Source organism: Ostrea edulis, chromosome 2, assembly GCF_947568905.1.
Source record: "Ostrea edulis chromosome 2, xbOstEdul1.1, whole genome shotgun sequence".
Lineage (NCBI taxonomy): Eukaryota > Metazoa > Mollusca > Bivalvia > Ostreida > Ostreidae > Ostrea > Ostrea edulis.
In genome coordinates, this window is record NC_079165.1 from 88,157,258 (window position 1) to 88,174,533 (window position 17,276).

Sequence of the window (17,276 nt, forward strand, 5' to 3'; positions counted from 1 at the left end):
TAAGATATTTCAATCAGAAAGAGTCCATTATTACTTTTACCGTACTTTTAATTGATATTGAAACTATTAACTTACCCCTGACATGAGTCAGAAACAGAACACTCCCGTACAGATGGAACAAAAATACGGAAAAGCGCAACATAGCAGTGTCTTCTGGGACACCCAGGTGCACTAAATATATGAAATCCGCTTAAAGTCCGCCAGGGTAGTTATACAGGGCGGGAACTCGGCCAATGGAACGTCCATTTCTACGTATGGAAACTCGATACCAACGTCGGGTTTGGAAGTACTCAATGATTGCTGAGGGGTGGATTTAAGACCTGTGCTTAATGTCGCGAGAAAAGAAAAAACAGGGTGATACCTATGTTAATTAAGACAGGGTGACCGGTAACAGACCCTTGTAATTACGACTGTCAATAGTTAACAAAAACCAATGAAAGGTACAAAGATTTATTTTAGATTTATAAACGCTATCACTTTATCAACAATAAAATAAGGAAATTTTTGTTTGATAATCCACTATTTTACAGAGCTTTATTTATGTAACATATACATTAAAAATACATCCATATATTGCAAAGGAAAACTTGTCACTGTAATCTAAGATCTACGGATGTGCTTGATTTGCCTACATCAATGTACACCCGGTGCAGTCGATTTACACCTTATAATCAAGTGCAGTTGGGTGTAGTGTAGTATATTCTATATGGATGTTCAGCAGCTGATAAGATCCTTAATGGAAAGTTATAATGAACCATTTTAATGCTAATAAAGAAAAAACAAACTACTAGTATTCAAGATTTTTTTTCTTAAAAAAAAAAATTGTATTATACTAATGTGTATTTATAAATACCCACATATAGGTCATATTCCAAAATGCTGATTTATTTGGCGCCGAACTTGTTTTTAATGATTGAACGAAATAGCAATCGTTTTCATTTATCCTTTAAAATAGATTTCAATTTACACTTCAATTCTTTTATTGTCCTTGGGTTATACAACTCATCGGAATAAATCTAGTACATATACAGGTATACACACAATATATCTCATTGTATAAGATAAACAACAGGTGAGTGGACAGGAGAATATGGGGGGGGGGGGGAGAGAGAGAGAGAGAAGAACTCTTGTAAATGACTGCATACAGTACACTGGAATTATCGTCGTATCTACATGTACATTACAGTGAGCAAAATACGGAAAGAAAAATCTGCATTCCCGTTTGATTATTTTTCAGCCATATTGATTTTTTTCAGTTCATTTACTAACACATGCCCTCTACAGGTTGTAGATGGTGCACATAAAAAAATGTATACTTTTGCACTTGATTAAGAAAAGGTGTACACTTTGTGGTCGGTGTAGACAAATCAGGTACACCCATGTTCTTTCCATTGCACCGAGTAGAAACAGACTGTATGTATACATTTTCTGCTCAGATTAACATGAAATCGGATGAACAAGTTCTCGACAGTGTAACTAATAACCCTTTAACGTATACAAGGTGATGGACGGAGAACTCGCCTGCATCTGGGTGACAGTATTACCCGACAGCACAGAGCCTGAATACAGAGAACAGGCCTTAGTGATGACGTCATACGTAAGGGTGGCGCACACAAAGAAATCTCGCAAACACAACAAAGTGCAGGAGGTTAGATTTTCCGTGGAAGTGACGTACACGGGGGTGTCCACTGGCTCTTTTCCGTACATCACAGGTATGAAAGTCCCGTAGTGCCTCTTCTCAACAGGCACATTAACTGCAAGTATAGTAGGTAGTCCGTGCAGTTATACTGCATGTCATACACATACATTGTACTACACTCACCTCCTGAGCGCAGCTGATGTACATGTATATACAATAAACAGAACATACACGACAACTTCTCAAAATAATATGTTGTAGGTGTGACTGTTGAGACGAGCGAAGCCCATTAACATCTTGCCCATTTTATCCGCCTCTTCATTTAACGCGGTGGATGTAAACAGTTATATGTAACGTCATATTAGCTGCAATGTTTTTTCTTCTTTTCTCAAACCAAGCAAAAACAAAATATTTGAAGCTATGAGAAAGCTTGTCTGGAATTTAAAAACGTTTATGGTACTTTCTAAACAATCTAATTATTTTAATTACAGGATTGTCAAAGAAGTATACCGCAGTGATGGCGACATTTTTCCAGAAGCATTATGGGTAATACTCATCTTTTTTCAGCTGAAGTAGTCTCGTGCAACCAGACGCTCTGCTTTTTCCGTAAAAATCTGCTCGTCGGAGATTTACGGAGACAGTCGAGTGTCTGGTTGAACGAGACTACAGCTGAAGAAGAGCAAATTACCTGACTCCTATGTGTAATCATTGGAGCGAGCTCGTCGCGTCGCTTCGCTCGCAATTAGGATTTACTTGTTAAATGCGCCGCTTGCATAACTTACTTTGTATATCACTTTAATCAAGCTTACCTCCAGACCAGATTGCAGCATCATAGCAATTTGTGGAACAGTCCAAATTTTTATCCGTGTTGAAACCAACACAGGAGACTAGTCCACTGTAAGTCTCCCCGTCAAACGATCCACCCACTCTCAAAGTCCCCGGAGTCCTTATTCCAGGAGCAGTATGCTGTGCGCTTGATTCCTCTCCCGTTTCATATTGATCAAAAGTGAAACGATCTACGAACATCTTGATTTTTCCTGTGCTGACGTCTATCCCTAACCCCACTTTCTGCCAGTTTCCGATTACCAAAGGGCTGTGTGTGACAGATATACCTGTACTGTCGTTAATGACGATTCTAGACTCAGTAGGTGTAGAAATAAATTTCGTCTCAAACATATTGTCGTCGGACTTGTAATGGAAGATGCAGCTGTGCAGAAGCGAATCCGGATTGACGAAGGCGGAAAATCCGTAATCCGCAAGGCTGTTGAAGTTTGGGACGCGGAGGTCGATGAATGCATCACCCTGCAGTCTGACAGAAGGCGGTGGAGAGGGAAAGGTAAGGTTGGGGTAGTTGTCGACGAAAGTCAGGGAACAAGGCATGATAGAGATCGGATCCGCATTCAGTTTGATTTCCTGAGTACATATTATTGGAACCAAAGGCCATCTCATCTCATTTTTCGACGTTGTACACGCTGCGTCATTGCCTGCCAAGGAGGAAATGAGGAAATTAAATGGTATGCTTTGCGTATTTAACTTAATGCTTCGATTTGGTCAGTTGAGTAGGAGTTTCAAGCAAATGAGTTCATTTAGATTAGGTTATGATACATGCAGATCTATCAGACCAAAATTACAAATCCATTGTAATCATTTGATTATCTGTATAATCGATATTAGCATGTGTAAAATCAGAGATCAACTACTTATTTGCTCGATTGTATTGATTTGATCTATTGGGAATTTGATGTATAGGAGTCATTTTGCGTTAAATAAGGAATTTACAGTATGGTATGGAGTCGCTAAAAATCTCAAATAAAACTGATTTAAATAATAGTACTCATCAACCTGCTGCTGAAATATTTTGATATCGAAATAATATGTATCACAGAATAAATACCCCACCCCTTGGAAAAATTCCTGTTTTCATCAGATTTCCATTGTTATAAGGGTCAGAGGTCCAGAGTTAAAACGGTCATAGGGTTTCAGTGTTAATACAGTGAGAGTTTAAGTGTTAAAACGGCCGGAGTTCAAGTACTAAAACGGTCAATGTTCTAGTATCAAACGGGTAAGAGTTTTTGTGTTAAAGGTCAGAGGTTCAAATATTAAAAGGATCAGAGTCCCAGTGTTAAAACAGTCAGAAGTCAAATATTAAAAGGGTCAAATTTCAAGTATTACAACGGTTAGAGTAAAAGTATTAAAACGGTCAAAGTTTTTAAAGTGTTAAAACGGTGAGAGTTAAAAGAGTTTCAAGTTTCCGCGTAATGGACTCCCAGGGTTCCTTAGAAATGAAAGCTGGATTGATTTCCGAGATTTTACTTTGTGAAAATGACAGAAAAACTAATTCCCCCCTGCCCAGGTTAGTTGACTTTAATTCGCGAAAACTTTGTAGAGGAAATTTCTACGGAAGCATTTTAGGGCCGCAGCAATATCTTTTTTTAGTTTGTTATAACAAATTAATTCGTGATATAGAATTGCGGAATTATTAAGAATATAATAAATAATTTGAAATTATAGATTTTTCAATTCATTAAATCAGATTTTGATTCATTAAAACAAATTAATACAATTTGTTAAAACGAGTAGTTGATAAAATGTAGTTGGATGAAGATGTCGCAAGATCAGACACCTGATCCCACCTCTGGTATATTTACGGGTCCGTGTTGTCCCAACTCTTAATTTTGTATTCTTTATAGGAGTTATGAAATTGATGACTGTTCGTTATCTTCACCTTTTCATCAGTACAAGTTTTTAAAAATTTGTTGTAACGAATTTTGCAATTTGATATAACGAATTTCGGAATTCGTTATTTCAAATTGAATTCGTTATTTTCAAATTTTGAAATCCGTTATTACGAAGTTTATAAATTCATTATAACGAATTTAATCCGTTAAAACGAATTTTAATGTTTGAAATAACGAATTAAAATCGAAATAACGAATTCTGAAATTCGTTATTTCAAATTAGAAATATATTTTTGACAAGTCCTAAATGGGCTTCCGTAACCAGGGGCCCTAGTGGAAAAATGAACTTTAAATGTGAACTAGTTCTAATTGTAACGGGGACCGTTACAGATGTTCCCCAAACCTCCCCCAATTAAAAAGTGATGTCCTTGTGAATCTATAGGAAAAAATCATTTTATTTTAGCCTTTAATTACATGTAGTACGTTCAATATGGTCATTTCAGTACCAAGAAATGAAAGAAAGCGTTGCACGTGCATACACGCGCACGCGTGTATGATTCAGAATTTTTGTTGATGTCGTTCAACAGGCATTTGTATCATATACCCACAGTATGAATTTCATAACGTTTCCACCAAATATAAGGAAGTTATAGCGATTTTAAAATCGTCCAATCAGAAATCAGCACACGTGCATGCACGTGATGAGCAGTAATTCTAACCACAGCAATTTGTAAGGAGTACCAAGATACATCTAAACCCCTAATATGAATAGAATTTGATGAAAAACAAAAACGTTATGGTCCTTTAAAAATTGAACATTTAAAAAACGTTGCACGCGCATGCGCGTGTGCGTTGGCATTTTTTGTTACACCAACATATAGATACACATATTGTCTACATATGCTGTGAATATCATCTCATTCGCTTCATAAATAAGATAGTTACAAACGTTTTAGCATTATCCAATCAAAATGAAGCACACGTGCATGCGCGTGCAAATTGGTAATTTTGACCATGTAAATATGTTAAGGGTCTCAATATCTACCTATGATATGAATTTCAAGCCATTTCAATGAACAACAAAAAAGTTAGACTGATTCCAAAGTTAGCGTACAAATTTTGTAATGCGCGTGCACGCGCATGCGTGCTGGCAAAATAACTATTATTTTTCATATGTACAAATGATATACTATCATCCTATTTAGGTTTTATATCGCTTCCTTCAATATTCTGATTTTCCATTTTTTGTACCAAAATTGCAATGCACGTGCGCGCGCGTGCATGCACGTGCAAACAAAATGACTATCACTATGCACATCTACAAACGCTATACTATCATTCTGGAAAGTTTCATATCGATCCCTTTTGTAGTTTCTGAGAACACTACCGGACAAAAAAGTACCGGAGAAAAAGAATAATAATAATAATAACTAGACACGATCTCGTTGCGAGCAACGAGTAGGTCTTCCGTCCGATTTGTTGATACACTCGGAGTTAAAAAAAAAAAAAAGAAGACAAATGAGTCCCAATTTAGTTTCCGACTTTAAGACACTTTAGATATAATCAATTTTTCATATCATAAGCTTCTGAAGCAAAGTTGCGGTGAAATTCGTTTGAAATTCGACTCTCCAGGCGAGCCATAAGGCCCTCAGGCCTATTTCTTGATGTCATTTGTTAGCCCTCTATAGACTCAACAACTTTAGTTCTATATGTCTTTACAAAATATTTACCTGTAAAAAGTTATTGAGATCGACCGATATCGACAAAAAATCGACTCTACAGGCGAGCCATTAGGACCATAGGCCTATTTCTTGATATCAATCGATAGATCTCGATAAACTGAACAACTTTTGTTCAATATGTCCTTACAAAATATTTACCAGTTACAAGTTTTTGAAATCGACTGATATCGACAAAAATCGACTCTACAGGCGAGCCATGAGGCCCACAGACACATTTTTGGATATTGATCGATAGGTTATGACACATTGAACAACTTTTGTTCAATAATGCTTTTCAAAAAATATGTCGTTTTAAAGATATGAGGCGTCAAATATTTACGATTTTGGCCCTTAAAATCTCTAATTACGTAACATATGACCTACTTTTTGATTTGATAAGATCAAGCTCGTTGAGATGAACATTTCCGCTTCTACAACTTATTATAAAATATTAATAGTTTCTGAGATATTCTCAAAAACATTTGGACCCTTCTGAACCCCTAATTTAAAGGGCCAGCCCGTTTTGCTTGATATCGTAAGAAAGGCCTTGTCATTTGAAACATTTTTTGCTCAACAAGTATTTAGAAATTCTTTACCGTTCTCGAGTTATCTCTACAAGAAATATTTAGGGGCCAAACTGTAGCTCCCTAACGGGGCCACATAGGGAAAAAACGAAATGTACATATTGTTTAGATTATCATTCTGAACAACTTTTGTTCAATAATGCTTTTCAAAATATTTGTCGTTTTAAAGATATGAGGCGTCAATTATTTATGATTTTGGCCCTTAAAATCCCTTATTACGTAACATATGACCTACTTTTTGATTTGATAAGAACAAGCTCGTTTAGATGAACATTTCCGCTTCAATGACTTATTACAAAATATTTCTAGTTTCTGAGATATTCTCATAAACCTTTGGACCCTTCTGGGCCCCTAATTTAAAGGGTCAGCCCCTTTTGCTTGATATCGTAAGAAAGGTCATGACATTTCAAACATTTTTTGTTCAACAAGTATTTAGAAATTCTTTACCGTTCTCGAGTTATTTCTAGAAGTAATTTTTAGGGGCCAAACTGTAGCTCCCTAACGGGGCCACATAGGGTAAAAACGAAATATGCATATTGTTCAGATCATCATTCTGAACAACTTTTGTTCTTTATTGCTTTTCAAAATATTTGTCGTTTTCGAGATACAAGGGGTAAAAAATTTATGGTTTTGGCCCTTAAAATCCCTTATTACGTAACATATGACCTAAATATTTATATGAATAGATTTGGATTGTTGAGATGAACATTTTTTGTTCTTTGACTTATACCAAAATATTAACGATTTTTGAAATATTTGATCTAGACTTTGAGCCCTTCTAGATCCCTAATTGAAGGGGCTAGCCCCTAAATCTTGATATTTTCGAAAAGATCTCAAAAATGTGCACAACTTTTGTTATACATGTTTTAACAAAATATTTGCAAGAAAAAAGATATTGGAGATCAAAGGTCAAAAATCGCCGAAATCGGCGAAAAAATTTGTCATCCATTTTTTCAGGTCCAGGCGAGCGTTTAGGCAAATCGCCTCCGGTAAAATCGAATCCCCCACAAATCTTCTAAAATATTTACTCTATCTTGTGTAGAAATTTCAAGACTCTAGCTTCAAAACTAACGGAGGAGATGTGTGGACAACAAGGCCCTTCAAAAAGTCACTAAAAGAGAGATAACTCCTGACCGGAAGTGACGTCAAGCACGAAATTTTGCAAGCAAACTCTCGTCACCAAAAGACATCTTTCCTGAAAATTTCGTGAAAATCGATCGAGAAATGGCTGAGAAAAACGCGTGTACTACCAAGGAAAATAATAATAATAATGAAGAAGAAGAACGCGAACAATAATAGTAAGGTCTTCCGCAGGAGACGGAAGACCTTAATAATAATAAACAGTAGAATCACTAGAAGGTCTTCCGTTGGAAACGGAAGACCTTAATAATAATAATAAGAAACAGAGTAAAAACAATATGTTCCCAAACTTTGTTTGGGGAACATAATTACATCCAGTTATTAGAGCAGGTATTTTGAGTGCTTATACACTAGAAAATACCTAAATATCAGCACGATAAGATACAGCCTATTGCGTTGCGTCATATTTCTTTCACTTTCAGTTCAAATCCTATTTTCAAATAAGAAATGGTCTGAATAAGTGAGTTGTTCTAATACTCTTGATATTTTGCATGACGTGATGTCTTGCAAAGAAATTATCATTACCAAGTTCATGGAAGAGAGGTCAACATGAATATTTAACTCCTATTCTATAGATTAACATCGCATATTTACTAGTTTCCCCACAAAATTAGAATGGAAAATATAATGGTGTTATAAAGGCCGACCTCTTTTAAAACTTTTTTATTTCACTAGAGGCTCCACATGGAGCATAATAGTACAAAAAAGGTAAAATCAACAACAATGTTGAACACAATGAACGAAACACAACAGGACAGTAATTTCATAAAAAATATGGACAGTACTAACTTGATAAATTTGGCAAGTCCTATCATAATATATTTCTCTTTACGGTTCAATAATACACTATAGCTAATAGTATTTCGACATTCAGTAAAGCGTTTTGGCAAGAATGTACACCTTTCATGAAGAAAATAAGTACAACTGAACAGATAATGGCATTCATCGCCTAGTTCTAGTTTGTTACAAAGAGTACATAATCGATCAGATCTATCAATACTTAAAAACCTACCAGATTCATTTGGCAGTTTATGGCTACTGCATCTAAAGCGACAAAAACTATGCAGTAAATCTTGTGGTAGTGTAGGTAAATAATTTTCAAAACCAAAAGTTGTCTTGTACATCCTATAATTAGAACACTTGGATGAGTTATATATTTCATCTTTCCAGGTTTCAACAAAGGAGTTATACAAACACTGTTAAACCTTTTTAGATAAATGAAAGTTAAAGCTGTATGACCCGATGTTCATCTATTATTTTTGTGCATTATTACTTTAAAGCAGATCAATAACTTTATAAAGTTATTAACTTTCCCCTAATTACATGCTTGAAAACATCTGCATGTAAAAGAAAACAGTGAGAATATTATTTAGAAAGTAAATAAGAGTGGTACATATATAAATCATCCCATAATAGACGTCTATAAATAGACCCACGCGCGTCAGGGGAATCCCAACATGATGTATTAACTCGTCTTGTTTTAAGGCTGAAAGAGCGTAAAACAACGAATTACTAAGAGGTATTTGATATTTTCATTTCTATTAAACTTGTGGCACGGTACTGTTGTAACAAAATACACAGCTTTACACAGATAAAACCACCGCTGATCTGAAAGTTTGAACTGGTCACGTGACTATCACTTGAAATGGCAGTGACGCAGTTATTTGTAAACATCGATTTAAAATCAAATAATTTGGGTTGAAACATGTGAAATAATGTATGATATGTCATACTACATAACTACATACGTGCGATGATTTAATAGCGTTTTTACGAGACGGAAAAAAATATTGTAATTCGGACCATACAGCTTTAACATCAACATGCTGATCGTTCCGAATCTGGATATTGTCAGTTCTAATTAAGATATCTGTTATACAGTTTAACCATTTTGAATGATACACTTTTCCTCTATCTAATTTGTATAATATGTTGTACAAAGTATAGGAGATCTTTTCATGGTTACCATTTATAATGCGTTCCCAGAAACCAATCATTCTTGCACTAATAGGAATAGACATAGGTATTCTATCAAGTTCCGCATATATCATACAGGTTGGTGAACATTTTTTAATTTAAGTATATACAATGTACTTACAAAATTCAAGATGCAATCTTTCAATGATATTATTATCTTCCTAACCCCATACTTCTGCTCCATACATCAAGATGGGAGCAATCATTGAATCAAACAATTGTAATATCATATCTATAGGTAAGCATAATTTTCTAGATTTAAGTAATACATAGAACATGTCTTTTCTTGCTTGTTGTACAAGTCTGTCTTTGTTAGATTTAAAAGAGCCCTTTCTAGAGAATTTAATACCTAAATATTGAAATTCATCAACTACAGTCAATTGCTCACCATTAAAATCTAACATTGTCTACATTACGATTCTTGCAAAAAGTGACGACTTTGGGTTTTTTTCAGCTCAGATTCCAAGTCTGACAATACAAGAACATTGAATTCAAAGAAGATTGTAGTTCTTCTGCAGATTCAGCTAATATTACAGTGTCGTCAGCATATAACAGTAGATGTAACTTAAAATATACTTCAATTTCTGAATCATCAAACACCAATGTTACAAATATCAGTGAGGCCACAATATGGATGTGACATAAAATCAACCAGATCATTGCGAAATATGGAAAACAAAAGAGGTGATAAATTTTCACCCTGTCTAACTCTAATATTTGAAGTGAAAAAATCTTAACAAATAGAGCCATCTCTAACACATGATTTGGCATTCTTATACAAATTTTGAATAACAGTTAGTATTTTGCCATCGATAGACGTACGTAGTAATTTTTGCCATAACATGATTCTGTTTACAGAGTCAAAAGCTTTACGATAATCAATAAATGCACAATAAAACTTTCTCTTTCGAAATAAGTATAACTCTATCAAACATTTAAGATTATATATATGGTCTGTTGTACTGTATTCTTTTCTAAAACCAGCTTGTTCCTCACATAGTAACCCTAAATTTTCTACGTAATTAAACAATGAAAGGTGAAGATAACGAACAGTGATCAATCTCATAACTCCCTAAGTAATTAAACAATCTATTATTGAGTATATACAACTTAATATTGTAATACCCCTATAGCTGTCTACATCAGCTTTATCACCTTTTTGTTTTTGTATATTGGACAAATGTAACCTTCAGACCATGTACTAGGTATTATACCACTTTCAAATACAACATTAAAAATCTTTACCAAAATGGGCTTAAGCTTATCAACAGAGTGCTTCAAAAACTCGTTTAATAAGTGATCACCACCACATGCTTTATTATTTTTAAGAGACCTAAACAGCATCAAAAACTTCCTTTTCACTAATTATTTGGTTAAGTTCATTATTATGTTCACTAATATTATCAGGCAGAACAATATCAACATCATCCTGAACAATATTGAGATTCTTGAAATGATCATAAAATACATTAAGAGCAACCTTACTAACAGTATCCGAGCTAGTTTGTTTTGCACTTGAGACTTTTTGAAGAGTTATCTGCCCTTTGTAAAAATAAGAAAAATCTAATTTTCTAAAAATGTTTATGTAAACGATTAATCTTATTTCATATTTTCATAAAGAGAAAGTGTAAGTAATTTTCTACCAAGAGATTTGTATGAAATTATAATTTATTTGAAAAAATATCTTGATAAAAACATGATCTCCCCCATAGAATTCAGTATTAAATTCTAAGCAGTAAACAAAATCTTGAAATTTCCTATGATGGATTATTTCTATTTGATGAACTCTTCAAAATGATACCATAATTACAAAAATCCCACCGTCCATTTACTAGATATGAAATATAGTCGTTATACATTGAATACCTTAAAGGGGCATTAGATGTCATTTTGTCACCAAAAATTGAATTCAATGAAAATGCTCTGTATTATACATTTCAGTAATAACACCAGTATTTAATTATTTCAAACACTTTAACCTCAAAGCAGGCATAGTAATATGTAATTTTGGTGATTAAATAATCATGGTCTTGCAAGACAATAATTCTTCCTCATATATTTCTTTACTATCTAACGTAGTTTTATTAGGTTTCTTTTGTTTTTTAAACAAAATAGTTTTATAAGTCATTAATAAATTAATATTCCTATACCATTGAGAGATTTTGAGAGAAAAAGGTTGCCACCACTTCACAGTTAATGCCGCTTTAATTTCTGATGCTTATAAATTATTCGTTGAAAACGAAAAAAAACATTTTGCACTTTACTGTCCTGTGTATGACAAAAATTCGATTTCAATATTATGATATTTTAGTGATAAATTATACTGTGGTACTGATCCTATTAAAGAAATTGTTAACCCATGTGATTATAATATAACAAGACATTTGTGTAACTATTTAGAAAACAAATTCATGGACTTTAAAGAACCGTATGAATATGTCTTATATGCTATAGTCATTATGTCATAATTTTTTCTCTTCTTTTCGTTATCTGTCATTTGTTTTGTTATTTTGACTGTATGCCAACATGGTGATTGCAATAAATGAATTAAAATTGAATTAATTTCTTTTAAGAACTATCAGAAAACAAAGAGTTTATATTACTTACTTGGAAAAATAAACAGATGCCAAATAAATATCATCCAATATGATCTCGGAGGTTCCATGATGTATGCCAAATAAGCATCGGTCTGTGTGTGAACAGCGGCCTCTCAATTCGATCCGTGCGGGTAACGTTTCCGTACTTCATATAGAGCAGGCATCCGTGTTTAGTTTCTCCGAGTTCCCGTTAAAAGCAGAAAATGACCTCTGCCATTGATATACAAGTGTAAGTAAACAAAGCGCGTTAGTGGCTGTTTTATCATGAAATTGAATGTCCTCAAATATGGCTAAGATCTATTTTAGTCTGAATTACCTTAACATTCGTACTTTTAACCTTACTAAATAGATGAGGATTTTATATGACCTTGAGATTTATTTAATATAAATCTTTAGCGTTTCCTTCGTTTGACAATAACAATATAATGTTTCTATCTAGAATGTACAAGTTATGAACAAGGTTAAGGAATACCCCCCCTCCACTCATTTATTTTGATGGCATAAATATAGCGATTTCAGAAAATTTGTGATGTACATCGACGGATTTTTTTTTAAAAAGACACCTATTTTGTGATTGTACCACATTAAGTGAAACCATGATGTGATAGTCATGGAAATAAATTATCATTTTTACAATGTCGTGTTTTTACTCTACCAATATACTGGTGTACTCATAACCATACATATTCTTTATTCTTACTTAATATTAATGGTATTGAAGATTGTAACTATATACATGTATATGTAGAGAGAGAGAGAGAGAGAGAGAGAGAGAGAGAGAGAGAGAGAGTTCAGTTGAAGATACATGTATATCTATTCCATAGCGCTTCCGCCTCACGTCTCTAAAACAGCATATGCATATCGACCAACGACATGAACAATTCGATAATCCCATTCTAATTAAATCTACACTGTAGGTCCTTTGATCCTAGCGACAACCTCTGTTCCTCAGGGTATATATATGTACACTGTACAGTGCAGTGCTACTTACCGGTATGCCTTAAGCAATTGGGAAATAACAAAATATAATACCTTATATCATTTATTCTCGAGTGTTCCTTTGTGTGTTGTCTGTGTAGATGTGACTTTTCAGAATCTACATGTACATGCATTTGTACACGTGATACTGGGATTTGATGAACAATAAGCCTTTTTGTCTGATCCTCTGTAATTGCTTAATAAAATGATTTTATTACAGTAAAGTCAGTAATTGTATATGTACATGTAATTTAAGCTGAAATAACAAAAGACCAAGCGGTACATTTATAATGATATCTTGCTTTATGCCATCCTTTAAAATTTCAAAGTACATGTACCAATATATTAGTACTTGTACAGCTATACGACATATGCTCAACTTTAACATAATTAATAGGCTATGGACTACGGTTTTTGATTGGTGGTTTATTACGGATTATCAGGAAGTTTACCAGCAGCTGTACGAATATAAACCTTCAAATCTATACAATATTATCTTCGAATGAAGGTCAATTTAACACACTTCCATCAAGATGCAATAAACGCGCTTTTTCAGTGATCGATAGTGCTCTACTTCTCCAGGGTCGTTTTTGTTTTTAAATAAAAATTTCTTAAATTGGTTCTAGAAGGGATTATTCTATTAAAGGAAAAGAACAAAAACAAATTGAAAATCAAGCAAAAATTCAATACCGAGAAATGTAATATTTGACTGGCTGAAAGCAATCGGTGATGTGTATGTCTACTCAGCTTAGCGAATCTGAAGACATTACAAAATTGAATCTCGTTATTTGAAATTATCAAGCATTTATCTCTGAGGAAAAAATCTATATTAAAACTCTTTAAAAAAAAACCCAAATGTAGATCGTATTTGATGTGCCACTTGCAAGGATAATGAAACCAGAAAATGCGTGTTTAATGGATTTATTCCTTCTGTCATGAAATCGTACTCGATTTCAGTTTTCACAATATATTTTTTGTTGAATGTTGAATCGTGGATTTTGATATATTTTTTTAAAACTCTGCGGTACAAGTTAAAATAGAATCCTTTCAATGTTTTGTATCTATGGTATGAAAATATTTGCTCAGCACTCCCGATATTAATAATTTCTTTGTAAAGATGTTTCAAAAGTGACACACACACACACTGGTCTTCCGGTGAGGATCGACGTTATTCATTAGGCGTAGTCGGGGCGGTCGATGTCATCCGGTAGGATGTAATGGTGCTTGTGTATTGTGTATGGATCACTCAAAATTGTACCGTTTCTATATATGTTATATTGAGGCATATCGAACGTTGGAGTTTCGTCAAAGAAATTCATTGGGTGGATTGAAAATCCGCGCCGCGCTGCAGTTGTCATGGGGAAATCTTCAGTGCTTGGGAGGTGGAAAAAGTGCACGGAAATCCACGTAACTAGGTCAGAGTTGACGATATCTTCATCATTTAGATATTTGTTTAAATTATGAAGTGGGTCGTGAAGTCTTTGTTTATCGTACTGGAAAGAATCGACGAACTGCTCGTCATCATGGTGTTTTGATACCGCCAAGTTGTACTTCATATGTGGAAGAGCATGCAGCGCTGGGTGATCGGTGGGTAGAACATCCTGATATTCCTGCGTGTGTTCGATTTTGACCCCGCGGAAACTTCCCCACTTATTTCGTAAATTTTCGTTAATTATAGACCAAACTACGGGTTTAGGTTCAATAACTAGTCCCTTTTCTTTGTTTAATCTTTCGTATTCTAGATAGCGAGTGTATTTGAAAGGAATACCAGGTACATCAGATGAGGTTCTGTTTGTTTGACTTCTAATGGCTTCTGAGACCGTCCCTCCTTTCCAGTGGATCTTTTCGAATGTGTTCTTGTGACTAACAACGTCAATGTCTACCTTGAATGCAAAGATATGATCGTGGATGCTTCCTACGGAATGCTCGGCCACTCGGTTACCAAATTGGGTTCGCGATTTTTCAGAACCGACTGTGTCGTCGTCTTTGAACCAGAATGATGTGTATAAACTCCCAAACGCAGTTGCATATGTCCCCATTTTACCGTCAAGATGAAATTCAAAGTCAATGATGTAATCATAATTACCGAGCCCGAGTGGAATACGGATATTGAGATAGTTATCATTCATTCCGCTGTTTACATATCCATTATGACGCCACAATGGGCGTTGTCCGTCAGCCTCGAAAACACAAATGCCCTTTCTAAGGACAGGTATCTGTCTGGACTCACTGAAAGTTGTCACATTTAGTATGGTACTATGCTCAGGACAGTCAAGTCCTTGGATCACATTTGGATAACTACCCAAACGAAAAATCATGTCGCTTAGAATAGTGGCGCTCGAACCCGCTCCAGGATTCAACGACGAGTATAATAGGGTGATATCATTTAATGAATTCTCGTAAACCATTCTATCTCCTTTGTAGCAAATGTCAAACAAGGCTGGTCCATGATAGTTATTCATTGATAGTTCTATGGACCATCCCATCCACTCCACAAGATTGTCTGTAATTTTGTATCTGGGTCCCTGAGGCTCCACGGTTTTTGGTGGTTTTCTCGACGCGTTTTCACGTGATGGCTGCTCACTGCGCCTCCTATAGTCCCGAGAGTTCTTAATTTGATCAACGTACCCTCTAGGTAGAGTGAAAAGAGAAAGGCTCCCATTCTTGTATGCAGCCAAGAGTTCCTCAACGCTTGCAAAAGGCCCCTGGCGAAAGAAGAATATATCATATACTTTCCATTTCTTCCAGTCCAGTCCTGCGTGAGATACGGTGGCAGACAACGGGAGCATATCAGAGGTGGACAATTTTCCACGAATCCCAAGGAACACAATTGAGATCCGCCCCTCCTTGGAACTAGACGAAGAAACAAACACATGTAATTGTTTGGCGTGAATTCCTCGGGAGTTCACTGTACATCCATCAAAACATTCCTTAAATAATTCATTTAATTTAGATAGTTCTATCGTAGCTACACTTTGGACCACAGCTGATTCACCGGAAGTTCGAGGTCGTCTGTTATAGTCAACAAGGGTTCGTAAAACCTTGTGTCTCATTTTTTGCTGTTGTAATGGTCCTATTTGATATTCCACAAAGTAGGGGGGTACTGCTTCCGCTTTATCTACGTAAACCCTGGCATACCTCCCAGGATAAGGACCATTGTTGTCTAAATAGGACAAGATCGTCTGCTTACTTGACAGCATGACAGAAAGACTAATTATTCTGCTCCTTTTCAAAAATGGTATAGATCTATTTATCTTGGTTATATTTGCTTTCATGCAATAATCCATAATTGAATTCATTTCGTCCATTGAAAGTTGAGAAAACACAGAGGGCAGGGACTTCCGCTTATAGAGAGGTGAGGGGTAGTTGTAAGGGGGTGAGTCCTCCCTGTCGGTAAGTAAAACATGTCCTACGTAGTACCCCAGTCCTACCCCCACAGACAAGGAAAGGACAATGATCACAGCGTACCGCCAGGTCCGGGAGAAACACGTTTCATCCTTGAATGTGATGTCGGGTAATGTGGTCGCCTCGCTGAAGTCTTTCGAGTTCGCCTCGCTGCAGTCTTTTCTGAAAATTTAAATCATCTAAATTGGTTACTTGATAACAACAGCATTCCAAACATTTCGCTCTGTATCTGTGAGCATTTCGGTGTGTGTGTGTGTGTGTGTGTGTGTGTGTGTGTGTGTGTGTGTGTGTGTTTACTCGCATGAGCACGGAAATGACATAGATCTGGTTTGTACCACATTTAAAAAATCGCAGAGTCTACCAAATTAAAAATTTCATCGGCCTAACGAAGTATAGGAGGCAAGTCGTGGACATTAAAACCCCGATTTTGTTTTGTTCTATCATCAACTTAGACTTGATTACGTGCATGCCCCATTGCCAACTCGTACTAATTTCAAAATCTACGCGCTTCAGTGTAACACAATCGCGACTCAAAGAAACGTATCTCTCTCAGGAGG

General features: G+C 35.4%; 2 protein-coding genes across 2 annotated transcripts in view; both read right to left on the reverse strand.

Annotated features, from left to right (window-relative positions):
• Nucleotides 1-437: 437 nt before the first annotated feature.
• On the reverse strand, nt 438-12,433 carry LOC125680114 (uncharacterized). Its single transcript, XM_056155345.1, has 3 exons — nt 12,347-12,433; nt 2,449-3,123; nt 438-1,754 (listed from the first exon to the last, which is right to left on the reverse strand). Exons 1-3 carry the CDS (start codon nt 12,402-12,404, stop codon nt 1,477-1,479), a joined length of 1,011 nt encoding a protein of 336 aa, XP_056011320.1. The 5' UTR covers nt 12,405-12,433; the 3' UTR covers nt 438-1,476.
• Nucleotides 12,434-14,219: 1,786 nt separating this feature from the next.
• Nucleotides 14,220-17,276, reverse strand: part of LOC125680115 (uncharacterized) — a 39,270-nt gene continuing 36,213 nt past the window's right edge. The window contains exon 14 of the mRNA XM_056153514.1: nt 14,220-16,881. Coding sequence (XP_056009489.1) covers nt 14,490-16,881 — 2,392 coding nt within the window. The 3' untranslated portion in view covers nt 14,220-14,489. The remainder of the gene's footprint in view (nt 16,882-17,276) is intronic.